Genomic DNA, 16,799 nt, shown 5'->3' with positions numbered 1-16,799 from the left:
ACCCCAGCAGAAGAGAAAGGACTACCTGGGAGAAGTGAATCTACCCCCAAGCTCTAGCAGCAGGTGTGACACTGGCCTCCAGCTGTCGATCCACGACAGGTGAACCGTCGGGGAGGACAGAAACTCTGGTTCTCTAAGGCTCTGAGAGCCCCTGATGTCACATTGACCACTGTATTAAGCCCAGTCACTGTACTAACCCCGGTCATTCTAGCCCACACACACGGTTTACCTGGTTCCGTGATGAGCTCTAAAGGGTTTTAATCGATTCCTGCTTAAGTACTAACAGGCCTATATCTAGGTTAGAAGGCCAGAGTGCTGCTACCCCCTCCTTGGCTTTCTGTCACTGGTTTCATGGGCTTTAAGTCTCCTAATCGCCCTTTAATGAGCTTAAAAAGTGGTTGATGTGGTTACTGACTTCAAACTCAGTCAGGCTGATGTTAAAGACTGTCAGGTTTTTATCTTACTTCAGGTCATCAGTAAGTTATGATTAATTTTGTTGTTGTTGCAAATGTAGCTCCTCGTAGCTTAATAGTATGAAGCCGATAATAGGCAACTAAAGTCCATTGATGCAGCATCATTACAAATCCAGACAGAGAAGGCTAAATCCCAATTAACTATGTATTATAGGACCCGAGCTGTAATCTGGAGGCTGTTAAGAACCAATGCACAGAACGTGAGGAGGATTGAAATGGCAGCTGGTCACCCAGACTTGTGTAGATCTTGCGGGGCTATTTCCAAAACGTCTTTAATGTGGCACTAGCCAGGAAGGTCGGTTGTGTTCTAATGTTGGGGACTTCCCATGTTGCATTGCGACCCAGCCTGCACCTTGTTCCAGGCCATGGCCTTGTTCTTTAACTCACAAAGAAATACCACATTTCATCCAGAGCAGAAATAAGACATTTGAAAGTGTAATCTATGAGGTTATACTGACAAACACCAATTGCCTACAGAACAAAATGTCAAGGGTTTGTGTTTGGAAACACTGTTCTGTTGGAGGAAATTGCATTGGGGGGAGGATGAGGGAGACAGCTTTCCGCTACAAGTAGACTAGATTATGCTATTGTGAAGTGAGTATGTGAGGAATTGTGTGTTGTTAATAATGAAGGACTTCCGGGATGATCCCCTTTCATTGCTTCAGGAAATGGTTAACCAGTAAATTGCAACATAAGTTACAAAGGGTGTGTTTGGATGCTACACAGTTATTAAAATACTCTATAGCTTATATATTGTAAATTGTTCATTTTGTTGACAGTAGTAACAAAGAAGTTGAAGTGGTTCAAATAAGTTATCTAACTTTCGCATGTTTTAAACTGCAGTGTGCCTTTTAATAATAATAATAACAGTTATTCAGATGCAATTTTCTTTTTAAAAACATGGGCTTGAATAGCACACTGTTGAATTATTTTAATTTTAGAGTAGAGTTCCACCCCTGTAACCTTCATTACAAATTGATAATGGTAACAGCAATGCTCTCCTGTTGCACCTTTATCTGGAACCAGCACACCAGCTCATTTGTTATGCTTTAGAAAAACAGGCAGGTCTGTTTTTTTTTAAAGTGGGTTTTAATTAATACTTGATTGCAAATAAACGTGGTTAACATGGATGTGTGTCCCATTAAATGGTTTTATTTCAATTGACGCAAATGAGTGTGTTGAGCAATGAGGAGAATGGCTTACGTCACCTGTGCTGGACTCAATAGTTGAGGGTTCAAATACATTGTTGGGGAGGGGCCCAAAGATGTCAGTTTCCTAAAGCCTTTTAACATTAGACATAGTTAAAACCAAGATATCAGTCTAAAGTTGGCACCAACATCCCATAATCTTTGACTAACCTCAGAGTCCAAACACAAGCTACAGTTCTCATAGTGGTTTCTGTGCTGCCAACATCCACACTGGTTGTCTTCTGAAAGCCCACACTCCTGCTGGACCAAGCTTATCAGCCACAGCCTCATGGATGCATTCTCTCTCAGGGGAAAGTGTAGGGGCTCTCAGTGATAGGCCACACAGCAGATGTCAGCATGTCATGATAATGTGGGGCCACCTTGTTTGTTATTTGTTCCTTTTAAGCGGTCGAGAGGGTTAGGATGCGTGAGCCGACATGCTCACTTGCTCTGTAGTAGAATATTTAGTGACTCAGACCTTTTGGGCAATATATTTTAAGCATTTATTCATAAAGATATATGCTATTGGTTTATATTTTTGTAAAACAATTTATTCGATTGAACAAGTATTTGCTGTTTCATTGCTGCTGCTAATTGGAAAACCCCTCTTCTCATGGCATACATTGTTTAATTATGACAACTAATCAATTGTGAAAAGTAAATCATAGTTCATATCCCATTAAAGCATTTTTGAATGATTCATGATGTAGTCTTGAATGCTAAGTTTTCCAGTTCTGTTTAATAGAACAAGAAAATGGAGAAACCATGCTGTGAACTTACAGATCTAATCCCACATGTTGGTGTAATGCTTCTCCCTTGAAGATAGAGCCTCATTCATGCCAGCACAACCACACAGAGCAGGATGCATTCATTAATGGAAATAACAGCTCAGAAATCTCCATCTGCCAGTGGCAAGTATTGAGCTACAGTATCATACTTTACACAATGTTCCATTGGCATAGTTATGTCCCAAGACTCACTTCCATTACAGGAAACTGTATAAAAACGTTTTGTGGGAGGTTTTACTAAACAGGCCAGGACTCATTCCATTGGCTTCCAGCCTATAATTGTATTAGAGTAGTGTCTTTCAGCCACTTACATTTTATTGAGAGATTAATACTGCTAATTTTCAAATGAAACTGGATTTTTTTTTTGTATGGTGTCTTAGTTCATGTTTGAGAGCTCTGGAAAGCAATGTTTAGTTATTTTATTCATTTCAAATGACCACTTTGCAAGTTATGTTATCTAACGTTGTGTCCTTGGGCAAGGCACTTCACCCTACTTGCCTCGGGGGGAATGTCCCTGTACTTACTGTAAGTCGCTCTGGATAAGAGCGTCTGCTAAATGACTAAATGTAAATGTAAATGTAATACATCTAATCCTGTGTCCATTCTTCCATTGGTCATGCGTGGAATTCGAATTAATTTACAATGTGTGTTTTGGCAGAACTGATCCATCCAGAACCATTGGTTATATTGTAGGGGAAGCAAAGGTGTTGGGACTGTAAACAGGCTTTAAGTATCCATGTAAACCCAGCCATATACTGCTCTTTGGTGTGGCTTAAATGACGTTTGTCCCAGATATGGCCTGACATCTTTATATAACGTGTATGTGTTGCTTAACAGTGTTAATTTTTTTTTCAAAAGACCTTTAAACGTGTTAGGTATACAAAGTTGACTATCTTTCAATGTTGGTTCCCCTCGCCGGACAGAACCATTAGCTCTTCAACAGAGGAGCATGACCAGAGAATGCTCCACTCTCAAGCTGTTTACACCAACTCCCTGACAACAGAGCCCCGCTCTGGGTCTGAAATGACGTGTGCCTCGTTGAAAGGATCTGATCATGCACTGCTTGAAAAGTCAAGAGGATAATCTTAAAACCAGGCCAAAATGGCACAGGCAGCCAGTGTAGTGCAGAAGATTAGAGGGACATTGACAAAGACCTTGAAGATTGTTGTTGAGTAGTGCATATTGTAGCTCCCGAGACATGTTTGTCTGAATCAGTATGGGCTGCAGATAAGACATGTAGATTGATTTCCAAGAAGAGAGTTGGTCATTCTAATTAGTCCTTATTACCCTGATGCACAGGAAGGCTTCTGTTTGCATTGCTCTTTGGAAATCCTAAATAACTATTACTTTGGGGTCTGACTAAAGGCTGTGTTGAAGCATGTTTTCAAATGAATTGATAATGATGATGACATGATCATCAAATGATCACATTCTGAGGAATGCTGGTGCATTACATAATGTTACTAAATTGGTTTAAGAATGATTCTCCATTATAGAGTACGGACAGAAATAAACTGCATTTGAAAAAATAACTTGTGTGTATGTGTACTTGGCCAGTACAGGCCTGTAGAGCCCTTTAAAACTCACATTACCGCCAAAGAAACATGACAACGTGTTAAGTGTTCGTTGGCAGCGCGCTGTACACCTTATACTATGACACATTACATATTACTGACACACTACTTGTTTGTGACACATTTGCTTCATCAAATGTGCTATTCAGGCAAGTGGAAATATTTTACCAACCAGAAGTCGCACACAATGGATATTAGGGTGGTAAAATAGTTTATTTGCTGAAATGTTCCTCTCGTTCTGCCAAGTATTGACTCATATCAGAATTCAGAACTTTGAGTAGCACTCCTCAGTACAGGAAAGCTGGAGACAAAACTCACTTTTTGAGCCTGAAATGCACTTAATGAATTAATGTTATATTTAAGTTGGGGTTAATTAAGTTTGATTTGGACCACACATCATTTATTTCTGAACCGCAACCTATTCTTTTTGAACAAAGCCTCTGCTGGCTGTCGGTATTCTCAGCATCCTAAAACCTTGTTTTTGTGCTTTGTTATTTCCACTATTCTCTCAAACTTTGGGAAAACAAGCCAGTACGTACTTTCCTTTAACATTGATACCTGTTCTACATTTACATTTACATTTACATTTATTCATTTAGCAGACGCTTTTATCCAAAGCGACTTCCAAGAGAGAGCTTTACAAAGTGCATAGGTCACTGATAATAACAACAAGATAGCCCCACAGCATTGCGGGTAGTCAAAAACAAGAAGTACATATTGTGAACAACCAAAAAAAAAAGTGCTAGAGGGAAGAAACCATAAGAGCATGTAGTTAAACAAGTTAAATTACACAACATTAGTCTCTAAGTGCAGGTGTACCTGTAGGAAAGCAATAAAAAATAGGATTAACTAAAATAGAATACAACAGTTTAAACCAGCTACCACTAACCAACAAGAGCAACAGTCTAAGCAAGAGTCATTGTGATCCTTGAGGAAACTAGCGTTGGGTTCAGCAAACCATTCCTAAGTACCATTGTACTCCCGGAACAAGTGCGTCTTGAGCCTTCTCTGTTCTGAGTGCTGCAGCACAAACATGCACTGTGTCGACTCATAAAATGCATGACTGTTTGTGATGGAAACCTGCTGTCTTCTGGGGATAAATCCGATGGATTTAACTTGTGGGACTTCTTCACTTGTATGTGTTATCGGACCTTGATGAGAGGCAGAATGTCACGTCCTGCCAGACATAACCTTAGGTCTGACCTGCTGTCTGAAGGGTGGTCAGCATTATCAGTTTCTTGAAATACTCTTACAGAGAATAGATTGCTACATCACAGTATACTTTACTTTGCAATGTGAAACAAAGAATGTCTAAGTTAACCAGCTTGGATAAAATGACAGGTGCATTTTTCGAAACCACTTTTTGCGCTGTTGCGTTTTGCATACAATTTCGACATGATCCACGTGACACCGTACAATCAGTGTTGCTGCAGAATGAAAAGATAGAGCAGAAATAGCCGTGTCTCTAGGGGCATGGCTCTGGGAAAGAGTGGAGCTGATACATGTCTTTCATTTTTAGAAACAACTCAATTCAGTTCCAAGGACAACCAGGAATCCACACATGCTGTCATGCAAAGAATTTTCCCCAAAAAGATTAAGATGTTCTTTCATAAAATGTAAGTCAAAGGTGTAGTGAAATTACAAAGTTAACTACTGGTGCAGTTAATGACATAGGCGCCAGGCATCGGTCAGAATGCTAGCAGGCTGAGAGGGTGGCTTCACTGGGGGTTCCTTATTAGATGAATGGCTAACGTCTACACGCTACCATGTTTAGAGTCCAAGTTAGGTTTTTCTTGGAATGGGCACACTAATGCCTTAGTTCTGAACTCAGAGCCTGAATGCTCTGCTGTGTGTAAGTGTATATGTGTGTTTTTGTACTGTGTGTGTGTGTGTTCTGCTGCATATGTTTACTAAGTGTATGTTTGGAGACTTTCACTACCTGATCTGAACTCAGCCTGAACTGGCATAAGAGGCACGGAACCTGAGGTCAAACTGCTTTTTTCCTGTTTTTAACCCAAATCTTTACATCAGCCATCCTCAACATCACTGTTTCAGATAGAGCTAGATTTAACCCCCACTAACCCACTGTCATACTCTGCTCTTTTCCACAGACATGGTGATTCTTCCTTCTTCTCTCCCCACTAATCACATCATTGTTGACCGATAAACAAATCAATTAATTGTTTTAACCTTATTAAGCACTAGGTCAGTGCATGATTTGGGAATAATGTTCTCTCTTACCCCAGGCTCGATATCTCTATTTTCACCACTTCCACAATAAGGATCATAACAAAAGTGTAACAGAAATGTTTTTGTCTGCTTGCTACATGGAGCTGGCGGCATAAGGGTTACAGAACTCACCCAAAGCAAAGCCACGTGGCTTGTTCAGTGTAAATGTAATCCAGCACGCCTTGTCCGTCTCCCTGTTGTCATAATAGGGTTGCTGACAGGCAGTACTTAATATCAGCGCCCCTACCCTCAACACTGCTTATGCAACTCCTCATCTGTGGCACTGGGCCCAATATAATTCAGATAGGCTTTGCAGAACCCCTAACCTTCCAATGCCTAAAAATAGGTGAGGGTGATGTGCAGGAACGAATGAAGTCCTCTACCATGTCAAAACAGACACATTTACAGGGAAGTGGTGCAACAAAACGTTCAATTGGGAAATGTGCTATATGCTTGTTTGGTGTTACTTGCATTCAGGAGTGGAGGAAAGGAGGAAACGTTTTTATTTATTGTCCAAAGGGTTTTGCTAACTATTTGTCTCTGTTAAATGAGTTAAGGTTTGTTTAAACACGTACTGGAATGGCAAACAAGACCGTGGAGATTCTCTTTCAATGCTGTAATCTTTCCCAAGGAAATTCCAGAGGCTACACGAAAGTGACACTGGCTAAGGTTGTGCATTACTAAAATAACATGCTGCATGTGATCATTAACCAGTGATGACTTTGCCAGTCTACAGTAAAGATGAGTAGAAAAGGTTTATTAAGAATGTCCCATCTGTTCATGTACTTAAAAATCATCACAGAATTGAGCCACAACTTAAATGTATATGGTTAGATACATTAAATCACCCTCAGAAAGAATTGACACAAAAGTATCACAAGAAAGCAATTGTAATGTTGGATATTTGTCAACATACTATGTTAATAATTCTCAAATCAGCCCTTTTTTGCATTCCTGAATGAATTACCCAACAGTAGCGCTTTATATAATGCAGACTTGAAATGGTCAACCTTAGTTAGCCTATATCAGCCACACTTTGGGGACAGCTTTTGGGAGCCTCACATTCTATTCTCACTTTTACTGGTCCAGTCATGTGTACAGGTCAGTTCTCTGCACAGTACGTTCACACAACCTCTCATGTAACATGTGAGGGAGCTGGGTAGCTGGGTAGCCGTGTGGCGCTGGGATCTCTGAGGTTAATTCAGCAGGTGAAACCATTTGAAACAGGAAGGACGAGAGCCCTGCCAGAAGCGTGTCCTGTCGTCGACCGCTGTGCTGCTAACGGCCTGCTCATACCCAGCTCTGTCAGATCCTCTATCAGGAGGGCTGGGCCCTCACAGGGGGCTCTGATGAGGGACATGCCTCAAAACACACACACACACGAACACAACTTTTATTTAATAGCCTGTGCAGCTATCTGTTATGGTCACAGAGCAGCATGTTATTGCAGTGTTTTATCTCATGTAGCTCGAGGGAAAGACTTGTGAAGCACAGGTCTGTGGATGCACCACATCAGATAGAAGCAGCATTGTTATTTATCCAGAGCTGACGTTCAAAGACTTCCTATTGCCGTAATGCAAAATGACATATGGGTGAAGCCTCTTTTGTAATTGATCTCTCACTCCCCCCCACACACACACACACACCCACCCACTCCCCACCCCTTGTTGACATGGCCTAGGGGCAAAGCAGGAGAAAGGGGAAGGAGTAGTGGTCAGCCAATTGTAAACACATCCACAGTGCTTTTTTCCCCCAGAAAGACCTCAATGCAGGATTCATGGTTAGTAGGTCTCTCGGGACTTTTCCACCCACCACCTACAACACACCAGGCTACTGAGACTGAGGATAAATCGAGACATTCATGCTGCACGCAGCACAGAAATGGCTTTGTCCACCCAACGTAATTGCTGTGTGCACCGGTAGTTCGATTTCACACAGCTTTCGGAAACCTCCTTTATGAAGGTGTCAAGTCACAGCTCCACTCCACGGAAAAATGTGATTATGTAACGTTGGGTCGCAGAGATGACCCTGTGGTTTCCTTCTGTTAGGGAAGAAACGATACATAAACAAAGAAATTAAATCGAGAAGCTCATTTCCCTATTACTATTTGCTGAAACACTTGAACAAACGCTGCGTTTGCTCACGTTTCCATTGGTTTGGGCAGCACGTTTGACGGCGTGTTTATTCGTCCCCGCAGACCCTCAAGCTGACCAAAGTGGAGCGGCAGCGCTTCAGTGAGGAGGTGGAGATGCTGAAAGGCTTGCAGCACCCCAACATCGTCCGCTTCTACGACTCCTGGAAGTCCTCGGTGAAGGGACACAAGTGTATCCTCCTGGTCACCGAGCTCATGACCTCGGGCACCCTCAAAACGTGAGTTGTTGTCGTCAGGCGTGAGTCAGCTGCCCTCGTCCTGTATTGCCCGCGAACCATATCTGCAGTTTGAACAAATAGAGGGCTAACTTTGACACACCGAAAAACACGTCACAGGTTTCGTCATGTCATCGTCATGTCCTTTTGCTTCCAGGTACCTGAAGAGATTCAAGGAGATGAAGCTGAAACTGCTCCAGCGCTGGAGTCATCAGATCCTTAAAGGCCTCCACTTCCTGCACACGCGTACCCCTCCTATCATTCACAGGGACCTGAAGTGCGACAATATCTTTATCACTGGCCCCACCGGCTCAGTCAAGATAGGGGACCTGGGCCTGGCCACGCTCAAAAGTGCCTCCTTTGCAAAAAGTGTCATTGGTAGGTGACCTTCATTTGTCATCTAGTTATGGTTGTGTCAGTACTTTCCTTGACGGCTCTGAAAGTAAGTTTCAATAACTTTTGTTGTGTCATGTCATGAAGGATACCTAGTCACTGCCCACTGCTAACTCCCATAGTGGAATCCAGTGAATAGTGCAACAACAGGAAGGAAAAACACAACATTTGCGACAGATGCATTGTTATAGGTCAACAGAACTGGCCAATCAGGAATGCAAGGGTGTGGGCATACAAGGACACAGGGCCAGCAAGCTTCCAGAGGAAACAAGCCTCGATATATGATGTATGATGCACATATTCCAGTATATTCCAGAGTGCTGTCTCCCTCTTTTATCCGATCAAATGATGAACACTGAAGTGGAAAGCGGAGGGGTGAGACGAAGGCACTTGTGTCGGGCGTAGAAGACAGACATGGAGATGAACCCATGGCTTTATGGTTGAAAATTGTTTTTACTTCTCCTAGGCTTCCACAGACTGGCAATACATGGGCACTGAGACAAACCTATATCTAACTGAGCGCACCAAAGACCCCATTCATACCGATGCTACGGCAATGAATTGCCATTAGATGTGTGACTTGAGTTGCGTTCCCCAGTGTCATGTGTGCGTGGCTCTGACTGTCCCCTCCCCGGTGTTTGTGTGACAGGGACGCCAGAGTTTATGGCCCCGGAGATGTACGAGGAGAAGTACGACGAGGCGGTGGACGTCTACGCCTTCGGCATGTGCATCCTGGAGATGGCCACCTCAGAGTACCCCTACTCCGAGTGCCAAAACGCAGCCCAGATCTACCGCAAGGTCACCAGCGTGAGTGCTCTCCCGTTTCCTGGGTTTCGTGTAATGGTCAGCATGTGTTTTCCTTCCTATCATGCGATGAGGAAGAAGCTGAGGGCCACCTGGATAGGCGTCCAGAGGCTAGATTTTGACGTGGAAGGAAAGCTGTACGTGATTAAAACTCCACCTAGTCCATTAGAGGTTCACGTAAGTGCTTCAAGGGTTAGTGCTCAGGAACGGTGGTGTACTTTCATCAGACACAGTGTAGCAAATACATCATTTTGACTACAATTTCACGTGGTTCAGATGATAAGGCCCCGTCACACCATAACGTTTGACTAACGTAGCACGCGTTTGGCTATCGTTAGTCAGTCGTTACCCTAGAGTTGTTTGTTATTCATCGTTTGCTTTCATCGCGAAAGCAAACCTTTTCATCGTTTGCTTTCATCGCGAAAGCAAACGTTGTTTTCATTGTTTGCTTTTGACACACGTCGTCACGACCCAGTGACTCGTCATGACGGTAATAATGTTGTTTTCAGGGGTGTCTTACTTACTGTTCGCTGTTACACGCTCCTCATGCGTCAGTCCCACGTCCCAGATGTGTCCACCTCGCCCTAGAACGCTCAAATTGAACGATTAGAACTTTCAGTGAACGTCGACCAGAACGTTATGACGTGACAGGGCCTATAGGACTGTGAAACTATAACATCATATCTCAAGCATAAAATTGGAAACTATTTTGTAGGTGCAGTCTTTTTACAACACTCATGCCACAACATGAATCTCAAGGAATATTTGACTCAGTGATTAGTCCTTCTTGTGGCCCATCCTCTGTAAGATCATGGTTAGAATGAGATCTATTGGAAGGCTCCCACATTCTCCAGGCAAGACAAGGGGCTTGTTAAGATTAGTTAAATTAAAGAGGGGACTGTTTGTAAATGTCCTTTTAAATAGCTCACCAATTCACCGTGATTTAAGGTCATTCCCGCGTACAGTTAACTTAATCCCAATTAAATGTGTAAACAGATGCACTGTTCTTGGGCATAAGAGACCTCTCCCTTCCACACAGGACACATCTTCGTAGATCTAGTGTTAAGAGTTCAGTTTAAAGCCAAGAACTTGATAAGATCACTTTTCCTTGAACGCCCTTATCATAAGAAATCTGGAGTAAGCCTCACGGAATGTACAGGCCAGAGTCTGACCAGAGTGAAGCAGCCCAGTCGATTCCAGTAAAAGGCTGGTGCCACCACATTGAGACCTGTGTTTTCTGCCTTTGGGCTGTAGACGAGCGATGACGCCACTGCGGGCATGGCCAGGCGATGGTAGAGTTATGTGTTGACGAAATGACGTCCCTCTAGTCCCCAAACAGTGCCCGCTGCTTTCGCCCCGGAGAGACAGACAGAAAGAAAACAGAAGGCTTCTAAGGGGCTGTAGAGTGAAGCACAGGGCCAAAGCAAAACCAGGGAGTCTTGGTGTGGATGACTCACCAGCTCACATGGAACACTGGCATACGTGTCTCAGATCAGAAGCCATCAATAAAGTCAATGTTCCATTTAGAGCTTAAGGGGCCTCGTTAGTTAAGGCTGTCTTGGGCCTGTACCTGGCACTGCTGTTGTTCATAAAGTGCCTCCGAAATAATGGGATATTATATTTACCAACAGATATTGAAGCCAAGAGAACGTACTGTAGCAGGTTTTTGTAGAAGGTCATTTCAAGGGACAAATTGTGGGGTTTCCACAATCTCAAGCTGAACAAAAACGCCTCTTGATTGGTCACAGACACCATTTTATAAGCAATCACACAGTCAATCAACCTCTCAACGAGACACAGCCTGCCGTTGAAGCAGGAAGTCCCTTCACGGCTCGGGGGTGGATCCCACGGGCCGCCAGATACCTGCCCTCAGCCACCACTCCCCTCACCTCTCCCTGCCGTCTGCCACAGTACGCACGTAAAGAGGTCTTTTGAGCGCACCTCTATTAAAAGGGACAATTTGATATGTTTTGATTTGCAGTACAGAGTACACTCTGTTGAAACACTACGTTCACCTGCAAAGTTGGAGGGAAGAATCTTAATAGGGTGAATGTTTGTATTGTCCTTCACCGTACATACAGCCATAAATGATCATTGAAGAACGTCCTATTAGTATTTAGAGCATTAGCACCGTGGTCAGAGCTTACTTCAGCAACAGCAGTAGCACGACAGAATAAGGGACGGGTTAGGTTAGGTGGGGGGGTGGAGGGGGGTACAGTACACAAGAACAGCGAACAAGACCCAAATCAGCTCCTTTGGAAACAGCCACCTCTGCTTTCAAATGTAGAATTGGTATTTTCCATTGCCCGTGGGTTCTTTCGCCTGTGTTGATGTGGACTCAGAGCCCCATCAGTGCAATGCAGGCTGGTGGCAGACGTCATCCGTCGCCACAGGACTCCACCACCCCCGAGGAGGGCTGTTATGGGTTCGGTTGACACTTAGGTTATGGGCGGAGCGTTCCAGTGTTGACCATGGATCTGTCAAGAAAACACACGATAATGTCCAATTAGACACCTGTTTGTCTGGCCTCAGATGTCTAGTCGTCAAACAAGCCGACTAGACACGAGATGGTTCTCTTTGAAGGTTTCGCCTTGAAAGGACCGCTCCAGTGAAAGCTGCTAATCTGTTATCATGTTTGTTCCCAGGGGATGAAACCAGACAGCTTCTACAAAGTCAAAGTTCCGGAGCTCAAAGAGATCATTGAAGGATGCATACGGATGGATAAGGATGAAAGGTATCGGTGGCTTTGTGCATGAAAACAAATATAACTGCCTAAACAGTACATTTCCTTCTTCCATCATCTCCTTTCCTGAACAGTGCACCTCCCCTCAATCAACTCTTTTCCTTCACCAAAACACATCCTTATATCATCTCCTCAACAGCACACTCCCTTTCATCCACTCCTTTCGTAAACAGTCCGCTTCCTTCAAGCGACTTCCTAACCTTAGCCCCAAACGCTGTCCAGGTACACCATCCAGGACCTGCTGGAGCACACCTTCTTCCAGGAGAACAACGGTGTCCACGTGGAGCTGGCCGAGGAGGACGACACGGTCAAGTCGGGCCTGAAGCTGTGGCTGCGCATGGACGACACCAAGAAGCTGCACGGGAAGTACAAGGACAACAATGCCATCGAGTTCCTGTTCGAGCTGTACAAGGACGTGCCCGAGGAGGTGGCCCAGGAAATGGTAAACCTGTGTGCTGTGGAGGAGGTGGCCCAGGAAATGGTAGGCCTGTGGGCTGTGGATGTAATGGGGGGGGAGTCGCCCTGCTCCTCAGCCCTCCCCGTCTCATCCCTCACTGGTACTAGAACTCGGGACCTCGGACTTGCAAGTGCCACTCCTTACCAGCTACGCCAACAAAAAGCGAGCTATTTGCTGGCGTGGGTGGCTTGTATACGTAGTTCACGTTGGCTACACTCTAAACTGTCTACTTGTTTAATTGGAACAATGTTTCTTGAAGTTCATAAAACATTTCTATTTGTGCGTTTGTACGTGGAGGGGGAAGGAGGGGGGGCACTGTCTTGAGCCCCCTCTGTCCCCCCCTAGAGAAAATAATTTAGGATTTCATTGGATGCGTGAACACTGGCATACGCTTAGCACCGTAAACGGAAGCAAAGTGACAGGACTTAACTTTGAATTGTCGGTGGTGAAAAGGGACTCCAATAGTCCAGCAGGAATCTATAGTCTATAGTCTCTCAAGGCCTTCTCAGATCTCTATGACCCCCGACTGCCCCATCAGAGGTCACTTTTAATGAGAGATCTCTCCTGCATTCCTCTACCTGTTCCTACCTCCTTTTCATCACCATCAAATTGATCATCCTCAGGACATCTAGTCTGGGTTATTTCCAGTAAGCCGAATATGTGTTGAGAGAATGATTAGAACGTGTGTAACTCCTGGCTATGTTCTACCGTGTCAGACTAGAACACAATGTTCTGTTTCAGACTGGAACGCCTTATTCTAACTGTGTCAGACCTTTACCTCTCACACTGCAGTCGGTCAGTGCATAAGTATCAATCGGCCACAGTAAACCTAGTAATAAGTATGATGTCATGAACCATGTTTTTTGTTTGCAGTTCTGCTGACCAGTTTGTATTAGGCCGCGCTTTGACTGGATGACTTTGTGCTCCGACCCAGGTTGTGCTGGGTTTTGTGTGCGAGGTCGACTTCAAGCTGGTGGCCAAGGCCATCCGGGACAGGGTGACGGCCATCAAACGCCAGCGAGAGAAGCTGCGGCGGCAAGCGGAGGAGCAGCAGAAGAAGAAGAAGGAGGAAGAGGAAGCTGTGGAGGAAGAGCCGGTTGGCCCGTCCTCTCCCAAGGTCGATGACACAGCATGGTTGTCGGCCGCCAATCCCACCCAGCCCCCGCAGCCCCCCCCAGGCCCGGTCTTGTCCCCCGTAAACACATCCATAGACTCGGGCATCAACGCCAGCTTCCCTGCTGAGCCGGAGGAGCCAGAAGCAGACCAACACCAGCACTTCCACATCCGACACACCAGCTGCTCTTCTGTTAACTGTAAGCCTTCCACAGTCACTCGCTAATTTCGTTTTTAACATATGGCCGCGTTTATAGGGGTGAGGGTTCTGGGTAACTTCAAGCAAACTACAGTCAGCTAGAGAGCTTAGTGTGTGACATTTCCACTTATGCCTAAGACATAACTATGCAGTGCATGGAAATGTTTGTTGGTTTCATAAGAATCCTTGGTAAGGAATGGCTCTGTTCGGACTGGAAAATGTAGAGAAGCCTAACAGTGAAATGTGAAACTCAGGAGAACTGAATAATTTAGTTCCTGATTATCCCACTATGTGTGTGTGTGTGTGTTTGTTTGGGTGTGAATGCGTGTGTGTTTATTAGTAACCGCAAGGCGAGACTATGAATCCCTGTATCCCTGTAAATCCCAATAATTCCTATCAATTTTCTATAAATACACAAAGCTGAATTCTTCACCCGTTGGCCCCACCGAGTTAATCCAATGGAAAGCTCTCTGTGTGCCCGTGTGTCAATCAGCCCGTCTGGGGTCAGTCACATGTTGAACGCTGCTCGTCTTTTCTGTTGTAACAGCTGACTTTGAGATGGACGGCTATCTCAGCCCATCCGGGATGCAGGAGACCCTGGAGGGGCTCACCCCCAGCGGGCCCTCCAGCCCTCCCAACCCACGCGCCCACAACCCGGCCATCAACAGCCTCCCCTTCCCAGCCCTCCGCTTCCCTTCAGTGAGTGGGGGGGGGGGTTCTGTCTAACCGACTTGTGAAAATGTCTAAAACATCAGGGATGAGCCGTGTCCTCTTTGTGGATGTTGTTAACGTGAAGCGGAGCACAGTACATGGGTGACCTTGAGGACGAATGTCTAACTGCACTGATGTCTCTCGCGGTGACTTGCTGTACTCATGCGGAGATCCGTTTCATCTTTTCAGAGTATCGCCGTGTCGAGTAGCACAGAGCAAGGCAACCACTCTGGACCTCCGAGTGGGTTTAACTCTCCAGTGGACAGGTAACACTCTTCAGCTCTTCTCCCCCTATCTGTCGGGCTTCAGCGAGAATTGAGACACAATGTTGTCTCTCGGGTAAAAAATGAGGTTTATGCTCTCTCAAACCCGATGTAAAGCAAACCACTGTCGACCAGTACTGTTGAAATATACACAAATCTCCCCTCTTTGTGTTGTGTTTTTGTCTGAGTGGCCCAAGAGGGACTAGCCTTTACTTGAAACGTTCAGATTGCCGGATCTCTGGTTCTCGGTCTCTGGACCCTGAAGCATCAGATGTGGTCGAGGCTGTGTTTTCCATGCAGTGGCACGTGAAGGGAATGGCTTTGCTCTCTGTGGGGGAGGAGTGGGTGGCTGGTGTGTCTGATCCAGTCATCAGAACCATCCTGTAACCAACAAATAACTCCAACACGGAACACGCTATCCTTAGAGGGCCTTACACAGGGAGGTGAACGCTAGAAAACATTCGAATAAATACATGCAAATGTGTCACATGATGAACAGCAAGCTCAACAACAAAATTGTTGCCTTATTTATATATTCTGGTTGTCCTGGTTATCCTTTATTATGTCCTACTAGTCCTGAAAAACAAGCTTTACTGTGACACAAAGTTACTTTTGAGATTGGTAAGGAGACCATGGAAACACAGTCAACACTGCCAACCGGTAGACGGCTTGTAAATGTTTGCTGGCCCCGAAGGAGAAGCTGATGTGACCACGGCACAAAAAATTAGGCTTAAAGAGCTCAAGTCAGAGCTTTTATAAATATACTGCATGCTGTCCTAACCCTGGCCAATTCTAATGTGGACAAACAGAGCTGATCACATGGATATGCTGTTTACTTTCTGCGACTCTATCCATTTCTTTAGCTTGTGATTTGGATCGCTGATCAACGACTTGACATGTATTTCAGCACAAATGCTAGCAGTAGTATAATGAAGCCTTTAAAAGTGGGTTGGGAATGGGATAGCTCATGAGCTGTTTGTCATTTCCTTCTGTTAATGGGGTTGTTCCTGCCAATCAAACACATTGCTTGTTTCCTGACAGTTTGACCCTGATTTCCTGACAGATCATTCATTTTCACAGCTACGCCTCTGACGTGACCTCGGGTTTGAGTGACGGCTACGAGGGCCTATCAGAGAAGAGCTCCAAGTCGCCTGTCAGGCGTACGTCGGGGAAGCTGTTCAGGAGAAGGACTCGCTCGAGACTGCGTATCACTGGGGTAAAATACCTCTCTCTTAGCATAGGGATGCGTTACACCCAGTCATGTTCTGCACAGTTAGGCACCAAAAGCTTAAACTAATTAGTGTCCATACAGGTGGGATGATGTTGCCATACCAACCTGCTTCCTTTGAGTTCAGAACACTGTGGCATTGAACGGCCATGAGTGTGTATAGACTGCAAGCAGAAACAAACAGGCCGTGTTTACCCACATGCACTCAGAAAGTACAAGACACTACACTCACACAAACACACACATAAACACACACACACGCACATACGA

The 16,799-nt window shown here is 44.8% G+C and overlaps 1 protein-coding gene across 1 annotated transcript in view; it reads left to right on the top strand.

The window, feature by feature from the left end:
* The window catches only part of wnk4a (WNK lysine deficient protein kinase 4a), a 28,296-nt gene that overhangs the window by 2,051 nt on the left and 9,446 nt on the right, over positions 1–16,799 (top strand). Inside the window, exons 3-11 of the mRNA XM_047033017.1 lie at positions 8,449–8,621; positions 8,776–8,996; positions 9,661–9,818; positions 12,461–12,549; positions 12,781–13,000; positions 13,950–14,328; positions 14,875–15,026; positions 15,228–15,304; positions 16,382–16,517. Coding sequence (XP_046888973.1) covers positions 8,449–8,621; positions 8,776–8,996; positions 9,661–9,818; positions 12,461–12,549; positions 12,781–13,000; positions 13,950–14,328; positions 14,875–15,026; positions 15,228–15,304; positions 16,382–16,517 — 1,605 coding nt within the window. The remainder of the gene's footprint in view (positions 1–8,448; positions 8,622–8,775; positions 8,997–9,660; positions 9,819–12,460; positions 12,550–12,780; positions 13,001–13,949; positions 14,329–14,874; positions 15,027–15,227; positions 15,305–16,381; positions 16,518–16,799) is intronic.

The sequence above is a fragment of the Hypomesus transpacificus genome, chromosome 13 (genome assembly GCF_021917145.1).
Source record: "Hypomesus transpacificus isolate Combined female chromosome 13, fHypTra1, whole genome shotgun sequence".
In the NCBI taxonomy this organism is placed as follows: domain Eukaryota; kingdom Metazoa; phylum Chordata; class Actinopteri; order Osmeriformes; family Osmeridae; genus Hypomesus; species Hypomesus transpacificus.
Note: the sequence above shows the minus strand (reverse complement) of the source record. Positions and strands in the feature narration are given on the sequence as shown.